The sequence below is a fragment of the Chlorocebus sabaeus genome, chromosome 24 (assembly GCF_047675955.1).
Source record: "Chlorocebus sabaeus isolate Y175 chromosome 24, mChlSab1.0.hap1, whole genome shotgun sequence".
Taxonomy (NCBI): Eukaryota; Metazoa; Chordata; class Mammalia; order Primates; family Cercopithecidae; genus Chlorocebus; species Chlorocebus sabaeus.
In genome coordinates, this window is record NC_132927.1 from 10,893,087 (window position 1) to 10,912,989 (window position 19,903).

The 19,903-nt window shown below is 46.8% G+C and overlaps 1 protein-coding gene across 4 annotated transcripts in view; it reads right to left on the reverse strand.

The window, feature by feature from the left end:
* The window catches only part of LOC140710081 (uncharacterized), a 33,435-nt gene extending 15,268 nt beyond the window's left edge, over nucleotides 1-18,167 (reverse strand). The window contains exons 1-2 of one of the 4 annotated variants that reach the window (XR_012090932.1): nucleotides 16,591-18,167; nucleotides 13,701-14,620 (exon numbers count right to left, since the gene is read on the reverse strand). Coding sequence is in view for 1 of the 4 variants with exons in the window: in XM_073010920.1 (XP_072867021.1) it covers nucleotides 14,751-15,598; nucleotides 16,591-16,765 (1,023 nt within the window). In the remaining 3 variants the exon portion in view is untranslated. The other 3 variants (XR_012090931.1, XM_073010920.1, XR_012090933.1) reach the window with 3 other exon arrangements.
* Between the last annotated feature and the right edge of the window lie 1,736 nt (nucleotides 18,168-19,903).

Consider the following 19,903-nt stretch of genomic DNA (forward strand, 5'->3'; position numbering starts at 1 on the left):
TGGGAGGCTGAGGCAGGTGGATCACCTGAGGTCAGGAGTTCGAGACCAGCCCGACCAACATGGTGAAAACCCTTCTCTACTACAAATACAAAAATTAGCCAGACGTGGTGGCATGACCCTGTAGTCCCAGCTACTTGGGAAGCTGATGCAGAAGAATCACCTGAACCCAGGAGACAGAGGTTGCAGTGGGCCAAGATCACGCCACTGCACTCCAGCCTTGGTGACAGAGCGAGACTCTGTCTCCAAAACTAAAAATAAAAATAAAAAAGAAAAGAGACAGAAGCTAGGAACTTTGGGCCAGCAAGTTAATAATAATAATAATAATAATCTGGCTCCAATATTCCCAATAATATACAAAGAATTCTTACAAATCAACAGTAAAAAAGATAAACTAGTGGCATAGATCCTTCTGTCTTCCTACAGAATCTTTGTTAATGTTCACTTTACTCCTTTAAAAATAATTTTAAAAAAAAGGCCCGGCATGGTGGCTTACACCTGTAATCCTAGCACTTTGGGAGGGCGACGCAAGTGGATCACCTGAGGTCAAGAGTTCAAGATCAGCCTGGCCAACATGGCAAAACCACATCTCTACTACAACTACACACACCACACACACACAAATTTGCCAGGCGTGGTGGAGCGTGCCTGTACTCCCAGCTACTCAGGAGGCTGAGGCACAAAAATTGCTTGAACCCAGGAGTTGGAGGTGGCAGTGACCCTAGATCACCCCATTACACTACTGCCTGGGTGACAGAGCAAGACTCTGTCTCAAAAAAAAAAAAAAAAAAAGCAGAGAGAAGCAAGAGTCTAAAAAAAAGAACAAAAAAAAATGAACTATCCCAACACTTTGGGAGGCAAAGAGGGGTAGATCACCTGAGGTCAGCAGTTTGAGACCAGCCTGACCAACATGGAGAAACCCCATCTCTACTAAAAATGCAAAATTAGCCGGACATGGTGGCGCATGCCTGTAATCCCAGTACTTTGGTAGGCTGAGATGGCAATCACGAGGTCAGGAGTTTGAGACCAGCCCAGTCAATATAGTGAAACCCCGTCTCTACTAAAAATACAAAAATTAGCCAGGCATGGTGGCACACACCTGTAGTCCCAGCTACTCGGGAGGCTGAGGCAGAAGAATCGCTTGAACCCAGGAGTTGGAGGTTGTAGTGAGCTGAAATCTCACCACTGCACTCCAGCCTAGGTGACAAAGCAAGATTCCATCTCAAAAAAAAAAAAAAAAAAAAAAATTACCTGGCATGGTGGCACGTGTCTGTAATCCTAGCTTCTCGGGAGTCTAAGGCAAGAGAATCGCTTGAACCCGGGAAGTGGAGGTTGCAATAAGCCGAGATGGTGCCATTGCACTCCAGTCTAGGCAACAAGAGCGAAACTCCGTCTCAAAAAAAAAAAAAAAAAGACACTTTGGGAGGCCGAGGCGGTGGATCACAAGGTCAGGAGATTGAGACCATCCTGGCTAACATGGTGAAACCCCGTCTCTACTAAAAATACAAAAAATTAGCCAGGCCTGGTGGCGGGCACCTGTAGTCCCAGCTACTTGGGAGGCCGAGGCAGGAGAATGGCGTGAACCCGGGAGGCGGAGCTTGCAGTGAGCTGATATCGTGCCACTGCACTCCAGCCTGGGCAACAGAGCGAGACTCTGTTTCAAAAAAAAAAATGGACAATAGAAATGAATGAACGAGTGTTTCACAGAAGAATTACAACTTATAAACATGAAAAGATGCTTGACATCAGCAATAACTCAAGAAATTCAAATTAAAGCAATGATTAGATATTATTTTTATCCTAAAAGATTGGCAAAAGTGAAAACGATAGTCACTGTTATTATAGGTTGAGGAGGACTTTAATCACTATTAATAAAGGTGTAATTTATTGCAAATTGCTGAAGGAGTGTGATTTGGCAACCTATATAAGAACCAGAAATTTCACTTCTGAGAATTTGCCCTAAGGCGATAAATCCATCCTGGTGACCAAAAGCACATAAACATTGCTTATGGAACACAGGATGTGGCTGCAGACTGACTCCGGTTCCACCTTGCATCAACCTCAACACACAACCTCACCCCTTGGGGGATTCCACCAGGAACCCAGTCACAGTGAGGATGCAGGGATTTTTGCAGCTTGCCAAGGTAGGCAGGAACACAGGTGGGACATCACATCTCTCAGTGGCATTTCACCGGAAAATCCTCTATAGATCTGCCTCTTCACTTCAGCCTCCAGCTCTCCTCTGACCCACCCCGAGGTCCCTTCAATCCCTTATTATTCAGAAAATCAGGTGGCCAGTCTTGAAAAGCCAGCCCCAGAGGCTGGCATTTGCTCCACAGGCAGAGTTTGTCAGACCAGATAATTTCTGCCAAAGAGGAAGGATTGTCATATTAACTGCTGACAACATAAAACTGTCTCCGTGTTAATACATTTATAATAGCAAAAAAAATAGGCCGCAAGTATAAATGTACAGTATAGGGTATTACATAAATTATGATACATTCATACAATGGACAAGCTTTTGAAAAGAATGAGTTGGGCCAGGTGCAGTGGCTCATGCCTGTAATCCCAGCACTCTGGGAGCCCAAAGTGCACAGATCAGGAAGTCAGTAGATCAAGACCATCCCACCTAACACGGCAAAACCCCATAGCTACTAAAAATACAAAAAATTAGCTGGGTGTGGTGGCACACACCTGTAGTCCCAGGTACTTGGGAGGCTGAGGGAGGAGAATTGCTTGAACCTAGGAGGCAGAGGTTGCAGTGAGCCGAGATCGTGCCACTGCACTCCAGCCTGGGCAACAAAGCGAGACTCTGTCTCAAAAAAGAAGAAAGGGAAGGAAGGAAGGAAGGAAGGAAGGAAGGAAGGAAGGAAGGAAGGAAGGAAGGAAGGAAGGAGGGAGGGAGGGAGGGAGGGAGGGAGGGAGGGAGGGAGGGAGGGAGGGAGGAAGGAAGGAAGGAAGGAAGGAAGGAAGGAAGGAAGGGAGTTGGGTCCATTTTGGACTAACATGGGATGAGCCAGGTGTGGTGGCATGTGCTTGTAATCCCAGCTACTCAGGAGCCTAAGGTGGAAGGATCACTTGAGGCCCGAAGTTCAAAAGCATCCTGGACAACATAGTGAGATCCTGTCTCTAAAAAATGAATAAAATAAAATTCAGTGATGTCTAAGAGGTAGAGTTGGCTGGGTGTTGTGGTTCATGCCTGCAATCCCAGCACTTTGGGAGGTGGAGGTGGGTGGATCACCTGAGGTCAGGAGTTCAAGACCAGCCTGGCCAACATGGCAAAACCCCGTCTCTACTAAAAATACAAAAAAATTAGCCAAGCGTGGTGGTGCATGCCTGTAGTCCTAGCTACTCGGGAGACTGAAGCAGGAAAATCACTTGAATCCAGGAGGCCGAGGTTGCAGTGAGCCAAGATTGCACCATTGCACTCCAGCCTGGGCAACAAAAATGAAACTCTGTCTCAAAAGAAAAAAAAAAAAAAAAGGTACAGCTAAAGGCAACAGACTTGCAGAACAGGATATATGCTATGAACACATTGTCAGTTTTGTGCATTGAAGTACCCCAATGTCTTGAGCAATGCCTGGCATAAAAGAGGTATTCAAGTATTTGTTGAATGGATGAATGCTTGTTAAGAGAAAGATGTAGGAGGCCTAGAACCTTGTCTACCATTATCTCTAGAGTCTCCCAGTGGCTGGGAAATTGCCTAGGGACCCATAGTGTGTCCTTTAAAAATATATAACAGGACTGGTGACGTAGCTTATGCCTGTAATCTCAGAACTTTGGGAGGCTAAGGCAGGAGTATCACTTGAGCCTAGGAGTTCAAAACCAGCCTGGGCAGCATAGGAAGACCCTGTCTCTACATAAAATTTAAAACTTAGCCAGGTGTAGTAGTATATACCTGTAATCCCAGCTACTCAGGAGACTGAGGTGGGAGGATCAATTGAGTCTGGGATGTTGAGGCTACAGTAAGCCGTGATTGTGCCACTGCACTCTAGGCTGGATGACAGAGCGAGACCCTATCTCAAAAAGAAAAATAAAAAAATACACAATAGTTATCAGCTGCTAATCCAGAGCACAGAGATACTGAAGAAAGAAAGAAAAGAGATCACTTTTTACTTTACATGATGCTATATTGTTTACCTTACACGCATGTAATACTGTTGTGAAAATTCATAATAGTAGAGTTTGGGAGAAGAAAGCTTGAAATTCTGAGAAAAACATGGGCAAATAAGTATGATATCCTACAATCTGCTATACCTCAAATTGTTCTCATTTTAACTGCTTCACTCAAGCCATTTTCTTCTAAACCTCTCTAAGTAACCCAGGAAAAAATAAAAATTAGCATCTGTATGACTGCTTGACCAGGCCTGTTTACATTAACAACTCCTTCAGGTCCACGAGTTTCAGTCTTAGGTAACACGAATTTTTGATTACCTGAAAACCACCATTTCTCCAATACAACAATAGCTAAAGCTTTTACCATAGCATAAATTAACATTTGGATATTGTTCTAAAATGACATGCCCATAGTTCCATAGTTGAGTGAGATTTTGGGTTTTTTTGTTTTGTTTTGTTTTTAGACAGAGTCTTGCTCTGTCACTTGGCTAGAGAGCACGGGTACAATCATAGCTCACTGCAGCCCCCAACTCCTAGGCTCAAGTGATTCTCCCATCCTCACCTCCTGCCCCAGCCTCCCAAATAGCGGGGACTGCAGATGACCACCACACTCGAGAGTTTTCTTTTTTTCCTTTACGTGGATTGCTGATTTGATGGCAGTAGTAAAAAAGTCAACACAGGCCGGGTGCGGTGGCTCACGCCTGTAATCCCAGCACCTAGGGAAACTGAGGCGAGCGGATTACCTGAGGTCGGGAATTCAAGACCAGCCTGACCAACATGGAGAAACCCTGTCTCTACTAAAAATACAAAAAATAGCTGGCGTGGTGGTACATGCCTGTAATCCCAGCTGCTCAGGAGGCTGAGGCAGGAGAATTGCTTGAACCCAGAAGGCAGAGCCTGTGGTGAGCCAAGATTGCGCCATTACACTCCAGTCTGGGCAACTAAAGCGAAATTCCATCTTAAAAAAAAAGTCAACACAAAATAGAGGGAGGTTTCCTGGCTCTGCTGCCCCAGTCAATGCTAGCCCCTGACCTTCAGCACTGTGACAAGTCCTAAATCTCCTTAACTTCCCCATCAATCCCACGAATACCTTAGCTGGTCCTCTTACTCATTACTGCTCACTGAGGTACCCCATGAGGCAGGAAGAGAGCCTTCCCTTGAGGCCTTTGGCTGGGTATAGGGGTATATACTTACATATATATAGTTTTTTATATATAATTATATATAGTTTTATGTTTATAGTTATATATAGTTTTATATTTATAGTTTTATATATATATATAGTTTTGCAAAATGGTCTTGGGACCCCAAAATCACTAAGCTAAAGTCAAGCTGGGAACTTGATTTTTAGGGTAAACCTTAACCTTAGGCTTAAAGCAAACCTGCCTCTCATTCTATTCAAAGTCATCCCTCTGCTCACTGAGATAAATGCGTATTTGATTGCCTCCTTTGACTCATCAGAACCTCAAAAGAATGCAACAGTTTGTCTCTTATCTACCTATGACCTGGAAGCCCCCTCCTAGGTCATAGGTAGATAACTCAGCACTTGGAGTTATCCCGCCTTTCTGGACCTAACCAATGCTCATCTTACATACTTAATTGATGTCTCATGTCTCCCTAAAATGTATAAAACCAAGCTGTGCCCCAACCATCTTGGGCACATGTCGTCAGGCCCTCCTGAGGCTGTGTCATGGGCATCGTAGAAAGTATAAAAAGTTTCCTCTTCAAAGTTCCCCTTCTTGTTAAAGAATAAAACATAAGGCCGGGCTCGGTGGCTCAAGCCTGTAATCCCAGCACTTTGGGAGGCCGAGACGGGCGGATCACGAGGTCAAGAGATCGAGACCATCCTGGATAATACGGTGAAACCCCGTCTCTACTAAAAAATACAAAAAAAACCTAGCCGGGCAAGGTGGCGGGCGCCTGTAGTCCCAGCTACTTGGGAGGCTGAGGCTGGAGAATGGCGTAAGCCCGGGAGGCGGAGCTTGCAGTGAGCTGAGATCCGGCCACTGCACTCCGGCCTGGGCTACAGAGCGAGACTCCGTCTCAAAAAAAAAAAAAAAAAACAAAAAAAAACAAAAAACAACAAAAAAAAAACCATAAGTGTTAGAGGCCAGTCGCGGTGGCTCATGCCTGTAATCCCAGCATTTTCGGAGGCCGAGGCGGGCGGATCACGAGGTCAGGAGATCGAGACTATCTTGGCTAACACGGTGAAACTCCATCTCTACTAAAAAATAGAAAAAATAAATTAGCTGGGCGTGGTGGCGGGCACCTATGGTCCCAGCTACTAGGGAGGGTGAGGCAGGAGAATGGAGTGAACCCAGGAGGCGGAGCTTGCAGTGAGCCAAGATTGTGCCACTGCACTCCAGCCTGGGTGACAGAGCGAGACTCTGTCTCAAAAAAAAAAAAAAAAAAAAAAATTAAAATAAGTGTTAGAAATAATAGTTTCTTTTAAAGACTAACTTTCTTCAAGCCTCCTTCCTTGTGCTAATAACTCTTTGTTAAGCTCTATCCTGTGTAACTGTTGGACATGCTCACAGACATGTTCCAGCTCATAGCCTATGCCCCTTCCTTATTTGGAAATGTTATTGCTTCCTTAAACCTTTCATAAGCAACTTCTTTATCCTTCCTTGAACTTATCTATTTAGGAAAGTTTCAGGTTATTAGCAAATCAGGTATCAGTTTAAGATTGTGAGGTCCCACGCCAGCCAATGGATGCAGGACACAGCAGTAAGGATTACCCAAATGCATAAGCGATAAATATGTCTGCTTTTCCTTTGTTCAGGTATGCTCTTGCCGTTGTTCCAACTGTGATTGAGCACCCTTTCAAGTAAAGATGTCCTTGCTGAGAGACCTTTTGTCTCTGTGCTGACTTTTCTTTGCAGCACTGATTATTTATTTTCAACAATTTTTGTATTTCTAACAGGCACGCATCCTTTTTTTTTTTTTTTGACAGTCTTGCTCTGTCACCCAGGCTGGAGTGCAGTGGCACCATCTCGGCTCACTGCAACCTCCACCTCCTGGGTTCAAGTGATTCTCCTGCCTCAGCCTCCCGAGTAGCTGGGACTACAGGCATGTGCCACTACGTCCAGCTAATTTTTGTATTTTTAGTAGAGACAGGGTTTCTTCATGTTGGTCAGGCTGGTCTTGAACTCCTGACCTCAGGTGATCCTCCCACCTTGGCCTCCCAAAGTGCTGGGATTACAGGCATGAGCCACCACGCCTTGCCACATATCCTTAACTTTGGAAAAATGAACTTTCTAAATTGCTGGGACCTGTCTCAGATATTTGGGGTTCATATTTTCTTTTCTTTTTTTTTTTTTTTTTTTTTTTGAGACGGAGTCTCGCTCTGTCGCCCAGGCTGGAGTGCAGTTACCGGATCTGCTCACTGCTCACTGCAAGCTCCGCCTCCCGGGTTCACGCCATTCTCCTGCCTCAGCCTCCCGAGTAGCTGGGACTACAGACGCCCGCCACCTCGCCCGGCTAGTTTTCTGTATTTTTAGTAGAGACGGGGTTTCACCGGGTTAGCCAGGATGGTCTCGATCTCCTGATCTCGTGATCCGCCCGTCTCGGCCTCCCAAAGTGCTGGGATTACAGGCTTGAGCCACCGCGCCCGGCACATATTTTCAATATATATTATTTCAATATATATTTTCCCCCAAAATCTCCCAAGTGAATCTGATGTTCCAAGGAAGACATGAATCTATCTGGTGGTTTCAAGTCTCCCCAGCACACAAACTGACTTAGATGCTAGTTTGAAAACCTGGCCACAGGCCTTTCCCACCTCACCTTCAGCTCTGATTTGATTATCAAAGTTTTCTAGCAATTACAGGACTCCAGGATCTGTAGGCTTCAGTCAACAGCTCATATCACTTCCCTAACAAGGGGCTGTCCTTATCATTCTTCTGCTCACAAAGCACAAGAACCCCTATTTTCTTTTCTTTTCTTTTCTTAAATTTTTTATTTTATTTATTTTGTTTTTTGAGATGGAGTTTCTTTCTTGTTGCTCAGGCTGGAGTGCAATGGTGCAATCTTGGCTCACCGCAACCTCTGCCTCCAGGGTTCAAGCGATTCTCCTGTCTCAGCCTCCCCTGTAGCTGCGATTACAGGCATGAGCCACCACGCCTGGCTAATTTTGTATTTTTAGCAGAGACTGGGTTTCTCCATGTTGGTCAGGCTGGTCTCGAACTCCTGACCTCAGGTGATCCACCCGCCTCAGCCTCCCAAAGTGCTGGGATTATAGGCGTGAGCCACCACACCTGGTGTCTTTTTTTTTTTTGAGACAGAGTCTTGCTCTGTCACCGAGGCTGGAGTGCAGTGATGTGATCTCGGCCCACTGCAACCTTCACCTCCTGGGTTCAATTGATTCTCCTGCCTCAGCCTCCCAAGTAGCTGGGATTACAGGCACATTCCACCACACCCAGCTGATTTTTGTATTTTTAGTAGAGGCAGGGTTTCACCATTTTGGCCAGGCTTGTTTCGAATTCTTGACCTCAAGTGATCCACCGGCCATGGCCTCCCAAAGTGCTGGGATTACAGGCGTGAACCACCGCACCCAGGCCAGGGCCCCTGTTTTCTTTCACATCTGGTAGGAACTAGATCTTGTGCTTTTGAAGATCTCCACCGTCAGACTGCAATCTCCTGGTTACTAGAGTCCCCACAAATGCTGGTGGCCCCCACATCCACAAAAGGCTCCTCCATTCATAAACACCACATGCTTGCTCCTACCTTTATGCCTGGAATTTCTTCCCCACTTGCCTCTGAGTGTCCAAATTATGTTAAATCATGTTCTTCCTGATTTAGCTTAAGTTTTCCTTCTTAAATTTAATGGAATTTTCCCTTTTCACAAGATGGCGCTGAATGCCAAGAAGGGAGCCCCTGTCCCTCTTAAAGCCGAAGCCGAAGTGAAGGCTTTAAAGGCCAAGACGGCAGTGTTGAAAGGTGTCCACATCTACACAAAAAAAGAAGACCTACATCCACGTCACCCACCTTCCAGCGGCCTAAGACACTGTGATTCCTGAAGCAGCCCACATATCCTCGGAAGAGCGCCCCCCGGAGAAACAAGCTTGACCACTATGCCATCATCAAATTTCTGCAGACCATTGAGTCCGCCGTAAAGAAGATAGAAGACAACACCACACTTGTGTTCATGGTGGATGTTAAAGCCAACAAGCACCAGATCAAACAGGCTGTGAAGAAGGTCTGTGACATTGATGTGGCCAACGTCAACACCCTGATTCGGCCTGATGGAGAGAAGAAGGCAAATGTTTGACTGGCTCCTGATTACGACGTTTTGGATGTTGCCAAAAAAATTGGGATCATCTAAACTGAGTCCAGCTGGCTAATTCTAAATATGTATATCTTTTCACCAAAAAAAAAAAAAAAAAAATTTAATGGAATTTAATGATACTCTGCTCTTCCAAAATGTAGTAACAGCAGCAGTCTGCACCAACAATTTGGCTCATCACTTGATTTTTTTTTTTTTTTCTGAGATGGAGTCTCGCTCTGTCGCCCAGGCTGGAGTGCAGTGGCATGATCTCGGCTCACTGCAACCTCTGCCTCCCGGGTTCAAGCAGTTCTCCTGCCTCAGCCTCCCGAGTAGCTGGGACTACAGGCACTCGCCACCACGCCCAGCTAATTTTTGTATTTTTAGTAGAGTTGGGGTTTCACCATGTTGTTCAGGATGGTCTTGATCTCTTGACCTCGTGATCCGCCTGCCTTGGCCTCCCAAACTGTTGGGATTACAGGTGTGAGCCACCGGTGCCTGCCCATCACTTGATTTTTTTCCTTTTTTTTTTTTTTTTTTTGTTGTTGAGACAGAGTCTTGCTCTGTTACCCAGGCTGGAGTACAGTGGCGCAATCTTGGCTTACTGGAACTCTGCCTCCCAGGTTCAAATGATTCTTGTGCCTTAGCCTCCCTAGTAGCTGGGGTCACAGGCAAGCGCCACCATGCCCAGCTAAATTTTTTTGTGTTTTTAGTAGAGACGGGGTTTCACCATGTTGGCCAGGCTGGTCTTGAACTCCTGGCCTCAAGTGATCCACCTGCCTCAGCCTCCCAAAGTGCTGAGATTACAGGCATAAACCCCCGTGCTCAGCCTTTTTTTTTTTTTTTTTTTTTTTTCTGAGACGGGGTTTCCCTCTTTGTTGCCCAGGCTGGAGTGCAATGGCACGATCTTGGCTCACTGCAACCTCCACCTCCTGGGTTCAAGCGATTCTCCTGCCTCATCCTCCCAAGTGGCTTGGATTAGAGGTGCCCACCATGACGCCCAGCTAATTTTTGTATTTTTGGTAGAGACAGGGTTTCACCATGTTGGCCAGGCTGGTCTTGAATTCCTGAACTTGTGATCCCCCAGCCTCTGCTTCCCAAAGTGTTGGGATTACAGGCGTGAGCCATCGCGCCCAGCCTCTTTTTTTTTTTTTTTTTTTTTTTTTTTGAGACAGAGTCTCACTCTGTTATCCAGGCTGGAGTGGCATGATCTTGGCTCACTGCAACCTCCACCTCCCGGATTCAAGCAATTTTCCTGCCTCACCCTCCCGAGTAGCTGGGACTACAGGCCTATGCCACCACGCCCAGCTAATTTTTGTATTTTTAGTAGAGATGGAGTTTCACTTTGTTGGCCAGCCTGGTCTCAAACTTATGAGCTCAAGTGATCCACCCGCCTCAGCCTCCCAAAGTGCTGGAACTACAGGTGTGAGCCACCTCGCCTGATGGACGCACCCAACCTTTTCCTTACATTTTGGATAATGCCTTATCTCTGGTCCCCAAGTCCTCAACTAAACCATCCCAGTAGCCGTTTCTCTTCCCCACACCCCTGACTCTATGCCAAGTTCCTGCCTTGGTCCCTGTATCCCTTGCCCTTCCAGGCCTTCCAGAGGCAGTTATCCTGGCTTTGAACCCCAGCTTACCCTACCTTCATTTCAGTGCTCCCTGATGGCTACCTATTGCTGGTGCCCGGTGCTAAGAGGTTCTGCCCCCAGGCTGGACACCTTCCCGTAGCCTCCTAATAGTGGCCTGTAGGTTCCAACCCTCTCAGACAAATGGAACGTTAGTTACTATATTTCCGAATCCTCCACAACTTAACCAAAGGGATTAGATGTATGTTGGGCCATGGCAGCTCATGGCTGTAATCCCAGCACTTTGGGAAACCAACATGGGAGGATCACTAGAAGCCAAGAGTTCAATGCCAGCCTGGACAATATAGCAAGACCCCATCTCTACAAAAAAAAAATTTAAAATTTAGCCAAGTGTGGGCCAGGCATGGTGGCTCATGCCTGTAATCCCAGCACTTTGGGAGGCTGAGGAGGGCAGATCACCAGAGGTCAGGAGTACGAGACCAGCCTGCCCAACATGGGGAAACCTCGTCTTTTCTAAAAATACAAAAATTGCCTGGGTGTGGTTGTGGGCACCTGTAATCCCAGCTACTCAGGAGGCTAAGGCTGAAGAATCACTTGAACCCAGGAGGCGGAGGTTGAAGTGAGCCAAGATCGCACCACTGCTTTCCACCCTGGGCAACAAGAGTGAGACTCTGTTGCAATAAATAAATTAAATTAAATTAAATTAAATTTAGCCAAGTGTGTTGGCTTATACCTGTGGTCCTAGCTACCAAGGAGGCTTAGGCAGGTGAGTCACTTAAGCCCAAGAATTCAAGGCTGCAGTGAGCTATGAGTACACCACTGCACTCCAGCCTGGGTAGAGTGAGATGCTGTCTCAAAAAAAAACAAAAAAAAGCTATATCCCAGGTGTTTGATGATGGCAACTCAGAGATGGGCATGAGGGGCCTCCATTAAAAGAATGCACTGGCTAGTAGGGAAAACAGTCCAGAAGAGGCAGGGATTTTTTCTGCCTGGAATGTCTGGGTGTTAGGAAGGCCTGATAGAAGAGATGACATTTAACATGGGCCTCGAAGGGTGTGTAGGATTCTCCAGCCTAAAGTTGGAAATGGGAGGAGGGGGCCATGTGGAGACATTCCAGACAAAGGAAACTGCATGAGCAAGAGACATCCAGGACTCGAAAGGTCCCGGCCTCTTCAGAATGGCAAGCCCATTGGCTAAGTCAAAGGCTGAGTTTTCACTAAATTTTTCCAGTTAAGAAATGTTTTCCCATTTCCACATGACAGAAGAAAACGTTTTTTGAAAAAAGGGACAAAGCATGGGCATGTTCTCTTACTGGGGGCAAACCTTATCCTTCGAAAGTAGGTCCTTTTTTATAAATATCCCAAAGTCAATTAGAGAATACTCTGGTGATTCATGTAGGTTAGCAAACTGGTTCATGCTCTCTTGAATGCGTAAAAAAAAGTCGTGAAATGTTTTTCGTGATAAAGTCATGAAACTGATCTTGGCCCATACAGGAATTCAAAAGGCAATTTCAAAAGTTAGTGACCAAGCCAGAAGTATAGCAATTCTCCTAGACTCCTCCTTCTGCCTCTACTTTCACTTTAGATTACTGAACAAGATATATAATCATTCCCTAGCCATTGGATGACTCCACTATCCTGGCCACCTCTCTCCTTTCCTTCCCAGGCCGTTGAAGGGGTGGCCTGCCCCTCCACACCCGTGGGTGTTTCTCGTTAGGTGGAACGAGAGACTTGAGAAAAGAAATGAGACACATAGACAAAGTATAGAGAAAAAAAAAAGTAGGCCCAGGGGACCAGCGCTCAGCTTACAGAGGACCCATGCCGGCACCGGTCTCTGAGTTCCCTTAGTATTTATTGATAATTATCTTTACCATCTTAAATATAAGGGAGTAGCAGGACAATAGGATCATTGTAGGGAGGAAATCAGCAGTAAGACATATGAACAAAAATCTCTGTGACGTGAATAAGTTTAAAGGAAAATGCTGTGCCTTGAGATGCATATGCAAACATCTCCATAAACCTTTTAGCAGCATTGTTTCAGCCTATCACATGGGGAGAAACCTTGGACAATACCTAGCTTTTCTAGACGGAGGTCCCTGCGACCTTTGGCTGTGTACCTGTCCCTGGGTAGTTGAAATTAAGAGAATGGTGATGACTTTTAACCAGCAAGCTGCCTTCAGGCACTTGTTTAACAAAGACACATCCTGCACAGCCCAAAATCCATTAAACCTTGAGTCACCACAGCACATGTCTCTTGCAAGGACAAGTTTGGGGGTAGGGTCACAGATTAACAGCATCTCAAATACAGAACAAAATGGAGTCTTTTATGTCTACTTCTTTCTATATAGACACAGTAACAGGCTGATCTCTCTTTCTTTTCCCCACAGGCCATATCTTAGGTTAACCACTGGTTCTCACCTGGATGAGCCAAAGGTGCAGCCTGTATTTTGGTTGGGTGGAGGGTGGTGGAAACTAGTTTGTCATTTTCCACCTTGATGAAAAATGTTTAATTGTTAATGCTTTCCAAGAGCACATGGAACTGTGGGTTATATTTTACCATATGTATGGTATATATATGTATATTTCACCATGTATATATATGTATATGGGAACCATGTGTATATGTGTGTGTGTGTATATATATACAGTTCCCATATTGGAGAGTTCTAACACATTTCTGTTTTGTTTCATTTAATTTAATTTAGGAGAGCTAAATAATTAAACATGAGGCCAAAGTACGTAAGAAAGTGGCAGTCTTTTATTGCAAATATGCACACACTCTCGGGTGAGGTTCTCTGGTCCTCAGGTGTGGGGGGCCAGAGAAGTCGCGCCGGCGCTCTCGGGTGATGTTCTCCGGTCCACAAATGCGGGGGCCGAAGAAGTCATACCGGCTCCTGCTGGCGGCGGACTTTTATGCCTGGGAGCTGGAACGGGAGGAGTTTGGGGCGTGTGTGTAGGAGTGGCTTCTTGAATTTCGGTGTCCCCAGCTTGATGTCACTCTGCGCATGCTCAGTTGATTTGGTTCTTTTCCCGGGTGCGGGAAAATCTGTGATGAAGAACCCGGAAACAACAGGGACTGCTCCATCTTGTTCACCTTCCTCCATCTTGTCCCTTCTCCCTCACCCAAACAGTCCAACCTCTTACTGATTATAAGAATTTAGGACACCGTGGTCTGTCTGGCTGCTTCCTGCTGTTAAGGGGCGTAGTTAGGGTCTGAGGTTGGCAGTTGGGTGTAGGGATGCAGGAGCATTTGGTTGAAGGTGACTGGGGTGATCTCTTGGACCCTGGCTCGGAGAAATTTTATTAAAATGGGAGCAAAATATAAGGCAAGGCAGAGGATTAGTATGGGAATTAGGAAATCACAAAGGGCACCCTGCCAAGCTAGGTCTTCTATGAAAGTAAAAAGTTGGGAAACCCACTGGTTGGGGGATGGGTCGGGAAGGAGGGTGTCTATGGGGTGTATGAGGGAAAAGTCAGTTAAGATGAAGAATGGTGAGGAAGCAGGAAAATTTGAGGAGGGTGTTGATCCTTGAGTAGAACCTGGTCACCCGCTACCTGTAGAGTTACCCTAGGCTCGGCGAGGGTGACAGGGGTCTCCGAGTGTGGGCACCGTCAGTCGTCGTCCAGGTGTAGGAGCTGGAAGGAGCCTTCGGACCCTTGAGGAGAGGCACCACGTTGAGGCGCAATGCCTGCCCTGCTGGTGGGGCAATCAGACTTCCAGTGTCCTTCCTGTTGGCAGGTTGGGCACGGCATGATAGGCAGGCGAGGATTTGGACACCGTTTTTCCTAATGCCTAGTTGTGCCACACTTGAAACAAGGATTGGACGGTAGACTCCCCTTTGCCTGAGGGCACTTATCAACCCAATGCTTGGGGTCTCTGCATCTGAAGCAAGCGCCCTTAGGAGACTTGCCCTGTGTCTTCCCTGCCGGCAGAGTGGGCAACGCTGGTTGGAGAGCAGCCACTAGAGCTTGCGCCTGAAGCACAGCCCTTCTTTTCTCCTTGTCTAGCTCTGCAGTCTCAGCTGCTGCTTCTCTGGAGTTAAAAACTTTAAAGGCCAATTTTACTAAGTCCTGTATAGGGGTTTGAGGCCCATCTTCAACCTTTTTTAGCTTTTTTCGAATATCTGAGGCTGACTGGGAGATAAAATAGGAGGCTAGGACAGCTGCTCCGGCTGGGGAGGTGGGGTCTAGCCGAGTAAATTGGGCTAGTGCCTCTGTAAGGCGATTTAGGAAGGAAGCCGGGTTCTCATCTGAGTGCTGGATGATTTCCTTTAGTTTATCAAAATTGACCACTTTGTTAGAGGCTGTCTGCATACCGGCCAAGAGACATTGAACCATAATGTCTCTCCTATGGCGGCCGGGCTGCTGTGGTTGGTAGTTCCAATCTGGTTCTATGGACGGGACAGCCATCTCTCCTAACGGGACAGTGGCGTCAGTTAAATGCCATTGATCTGCATGTTGCCTGGCGGCTGGAAGAATACGCTGTCTTTCCTCTGGGTTAAGGGAGGAGGACAAAATGACCTGTAAGTCATGCCAGGTTAGATCATATGCCTGACATAGGTATCGAAACTCCTTGGAGTATAGGGTGGGGTTAGCAGAGAAATCGCCGAGTCGTTTTTCAATCTTGGAAAGATCTGCCAAGGAAAAAGGGACATGGACTCTAACTAGTCCTTCGGCTCCGGCAACCTCTCAGAGGGGGACCAACAAACTAACAGGGGAGGTTGAAACAGACTGACCAGTCGGGTAGTTGAGACCGGCTGACCAGTAGAGGGGGTTGAGGCAGGCTGACTGGTAGAGGGGGTTGGGGCAGGCTGACTGGTAGAGGGGGTTGGGGCAGGCTGACTGGTAGAGGGCTGACTAGTGGGGGCCGCTACCATGGTCTTGGAGCGAGTGTGGGCGGAAATGGGAGAGGTAAGAGGGTTGGCTAAGGGAGGGGGCGGTAGGAGGAGCATAGGGAGGGGGGGTTGGTAGGTCGGGAGGGAGGTGCCCTGCCATCGGCCTCATCTGAGATGGAAGTAGAATCTTCCTCTGCTTGTGGTGTGGGGGCCGACGGCTGGGTTTTAACTAACAAGACCTGGGCCATTGAACACTGGGCGCACAGGTCTGGGCGACAGCGCAAGTCCCAAAAGCCTTGGACATAGATAATCTCTGACCACTTTCCAAGCCTTTGGCAGAAATTAGAGAGATCTAATAGAATGTTATAGTCAAGTGTGCCGTCTGGTGGCCATTGAGACTGGTTGTCTAATTTATATTGCGGCCATGCCACAGTGGAGAGGAAAATTAGCCGCTTTCATTTTAAATCTTGAGCTAAATGTAAGGCTTCCAAGTTTTGCAGGAGACACCCTAAGGGGTGTTCCTAGGGATTTTCGATTGTGAGGTTCCCATTGTTTAACCACCAGAAATGGAAACCGACCTCACGCAGTGGCAAAGCGTCCTTTGCCGCTGCTAGAGACCGGGGGCTCCTGGAGCCACTAACGGAGAATTGAGGAACTTTAAGACGGACGTCTCCGGGTTGAAGGCCTCACTGCGCCACAGGGTGGCTACGTCCTTGGGCGTACCTACGACTCTAGGCCAAGGACACGGAAACGGAAACGGACGGAGATGGTTAACAAAGGGGAGTACTCACCGAAGAAGAAATTCTCAGAGCGGCACCAGTGGAAAGCTTGAACACTTGTTCGGTGTTGGTGGCTGGTTGGGTTGGGACCTGGTTCGCTGGGGAGGAGGTTCCTCAGACCCCTAGGGGATGTTGAGGAAGGGTCTCCTCCCGGGTCGGGTTTCGGCACTAACAGGGACTGCTCCATCTTGTTCACCTTCCTCCATCTTGTCCTTTCTCCCTCACCCAAACAATTTTTTTTTTTTTTTTTTTTTTTGAGATGGAGTCACCCAGGCTGGATCTCGGCTCACTGCAAACTCCGCCTCCCGGGTTCACGCCATTCTCCTGCCTCAGCCTCCCGAGTAGCTGAGACTGCAAGTGCCCACCACCATGCCTGGCTAATTTTTTGTATTTTTAGTAGAGACGGGGTTTCACCATGTTAGCCAGGATGGTTTCGATCTCCTGACCTCATGATCTGCCTGCCTCGGCCTCCCAAAGTGCTGGGATTACAGGTGTGAGCCACCGCACCCGGCCCGGATAGTTCTAACACATTTCTGAGAGTTACAACAGCTTTTTTTGTTTGATTGGTTTTTGTTTTTGTTTTGTTTTGTTTTGTTTCTTTTTGAGATGCAGTCTTGCTCTGTTGCCCAGGCTGGAGTGCAGTGGCGTGATCTCGGCTCACTGCAACCTCTGCCTCCTGGGTTCAAGCGATTCTTCTGCCTCAGCCTCCCAGGTAGCTGGGATAACATGCATGCACCACCACGCCCAGCTAAATTTTGTATTCTTAGTACAGACGGGGTTTCGCCATATTTGCCTGACTGGTCTCAAACTACTGACCTCAGGTGATCTGCCTGCCTCAGCCTCCCAAAGTGCTAGGATTACAGGCGTGAGCCACCCACACCTGTATTGTTGAAAAACAACAGTTTTTCAACTCCCTCTAGGAATCAGTGGGGAAGGTGTGCCTGTTCTCCTTAGGCACCTCCCATGGAGCCTCCTCACATCCATGTTGTGCAATGAGCTGCATTAGCCTCATACCTCATCTTCCTCTCTTGTCCTCTAACCCAATCCTCCTTCACTGCTGCCTGAGTGAATATTCCTGGAACCTTTCTGTGATTTTTCATCATCTCAGTAGGATAGGCAAGGTTCTTCATGCTTTTGCTCTGGCATCTCCCCACCAGGCACACTGAATTATGACTCCTGTCTGTGGAACACGCTCTTTCTCACTTCCCTGTGCTGGGAAGCACCTGAGTCCTTCTGGTGAATTCCAGCTCATCTGTTAAGGATTAGCTCCACTGTCTCCTTCATGCTGCCTTTGTTAATTCCTTCAGGCCCCAAGCACCCCTTTCTCCCTGAACAAGGACACAGGCCCTAGCACACCCCTGCCCTGGAGCACCTGCTGCCTGCATTGTCGCAGTCTACCCAGGGGTTACATCCACCGTTCAGTGAGCTCCTGGATGACAAGCCCTAGACGTTTTTATCTTTATGTCCCCTGCAGTGCCTGGAACAAAAAAGATGCTCAACAAACTCTTGTTGAATAAATAAGTAAAAGAACGTGCTTCATGGCCAGGTGCAGTGGCTCGTGCCTGTAATCCCAGCACTTTGGGAGGGTGAGGCAGGCAGATCACAAGGTCAGGAGTTCAAGACCAGCCTGGCCAGCATGGTGAAACCCCGCCTCTATTAAAAAAAAAAAAAAAAAAATTTGGCGGGTGTAGTGGCATGACCCTGTAATCCCAGCTACTTGGCAGGCTGCGGCAGGAGAATTGCCTGAACTCAGGAGGTGGGGGTTGCAGTGAGCTGAGATCAAGCCACTGCACTCCAGCCTGGGCAACAGAGCAAGACTCCATCTCAGAAAAAAAAGAAAGAAAGAAAAAAGAAAAGTTCTAAAAATGTTTTAGCAAGAATAGCATCAGAACAATAAGCATACAGCTTCCCAAAGTAATTAAGAATAAAAATTATTCTGACAGTATCAGCTATGTTTTTGCTCATAGTAAACACACAATAAAATTCAAGAAACTGGGCCGGGCGCAGTGGCTCAAGCCTGTAATCCCAGCACTTTGGGAGGCCGAGGCCGGTGGATCACTTGAGGCCAGGAGATCGAGACCATCCTGGCTAACACGGTGAAACCCCGTCTCTACTAAAAAATACAAAAAAATAGCCGGGCAAGGTGGCGGGCGCCTGTAGTCCCAGCTACTCAGGAGGCTGAGGCAGAAGAATGGCGTGAACCCAGGAGGCGGAGCTTGCAGTGAGCCAACATCTGGCCACTGCACTCCAGCCTGGGCAACAGAGTGAGACTCCGTCTCAAAAAAAAAAAAAAAATTCAAGAAACTGAAAAAAATTACATTCGTGTTGTGTAGGAAAAAAGAAAAAAAGAAACTGAAAAAAATTATTCTGATACACATATTTTAAAAAATAGTGTCATATTATATTTGCATTGGATGTCACAGGGGAAAAGTCATGGGTTAAAAATATAAAGGTTTCAGCCTAGGCACGGTGGCTCACACCTGTAATTCCAGCATTTTGGGAAGCCAAGGTGGGCAGATCATTTGAGATCAGGAGTTTGAGACCAGCCTGGCTGACACAGTGAAACCCCATCTCTATTAAAAGTTTAAAAATTAGCCTGGTGTCGTGGCAGGCACCTGCAATCTCAGCTATTCAGGAGGCTGAGGCAGAAGAATCACTTGAACCCAGAGGACAGAGACTGCAGTGAAACTACATCATGTCATTGCACTCCAGCCTGGGCAACAGAGCAAGACTCCATCTCAAAAAAATAAATAAATAAAAGAAAGGAATCGTAACCAATTTACATCGCTTAGTTCACCCATAATGTAATCACTTGATATCAATTTTTAAAAGAAAGCCTGTACTGCCAGGCATGGTGGCTCACACCTATAATCCCAGCACTTTGGGAGGCTGAGGCAAGTGGATCCCTTGAGGTAAGGAGTTCGAGACCAGCCTGGTCAACATGGGGAAACCCTGTCTGTACTAAAAATACAAAATTTGCTGGGTGTGGTGGCACATGACTGTAATCCTAGCTACCTGGGAGGCTGAGGCAGAAGAATCACTTGAACCCAGGAGGCGAAGATTGCAATGAGCTGAGATCACGCCATTGCACTCCAGTCTGGGCAACAAGAGCAAAACTCTGTCTCAAAATTAAAGAAAGCCTGTACTATAGTCATATTGAAGGCAGGGTAGAGAAGAGTTCTAGGTTTCTTTCTGACCATAATATAAAGTAAATGTAATTAACTAAAGCAATATGAATCAAGAATCCATAATATAAACATATTATTTAGATAAAGAAAGTGAATACCAGAAAAAAAAGTGAATTAGAAGTAGATACCTCTGAGCA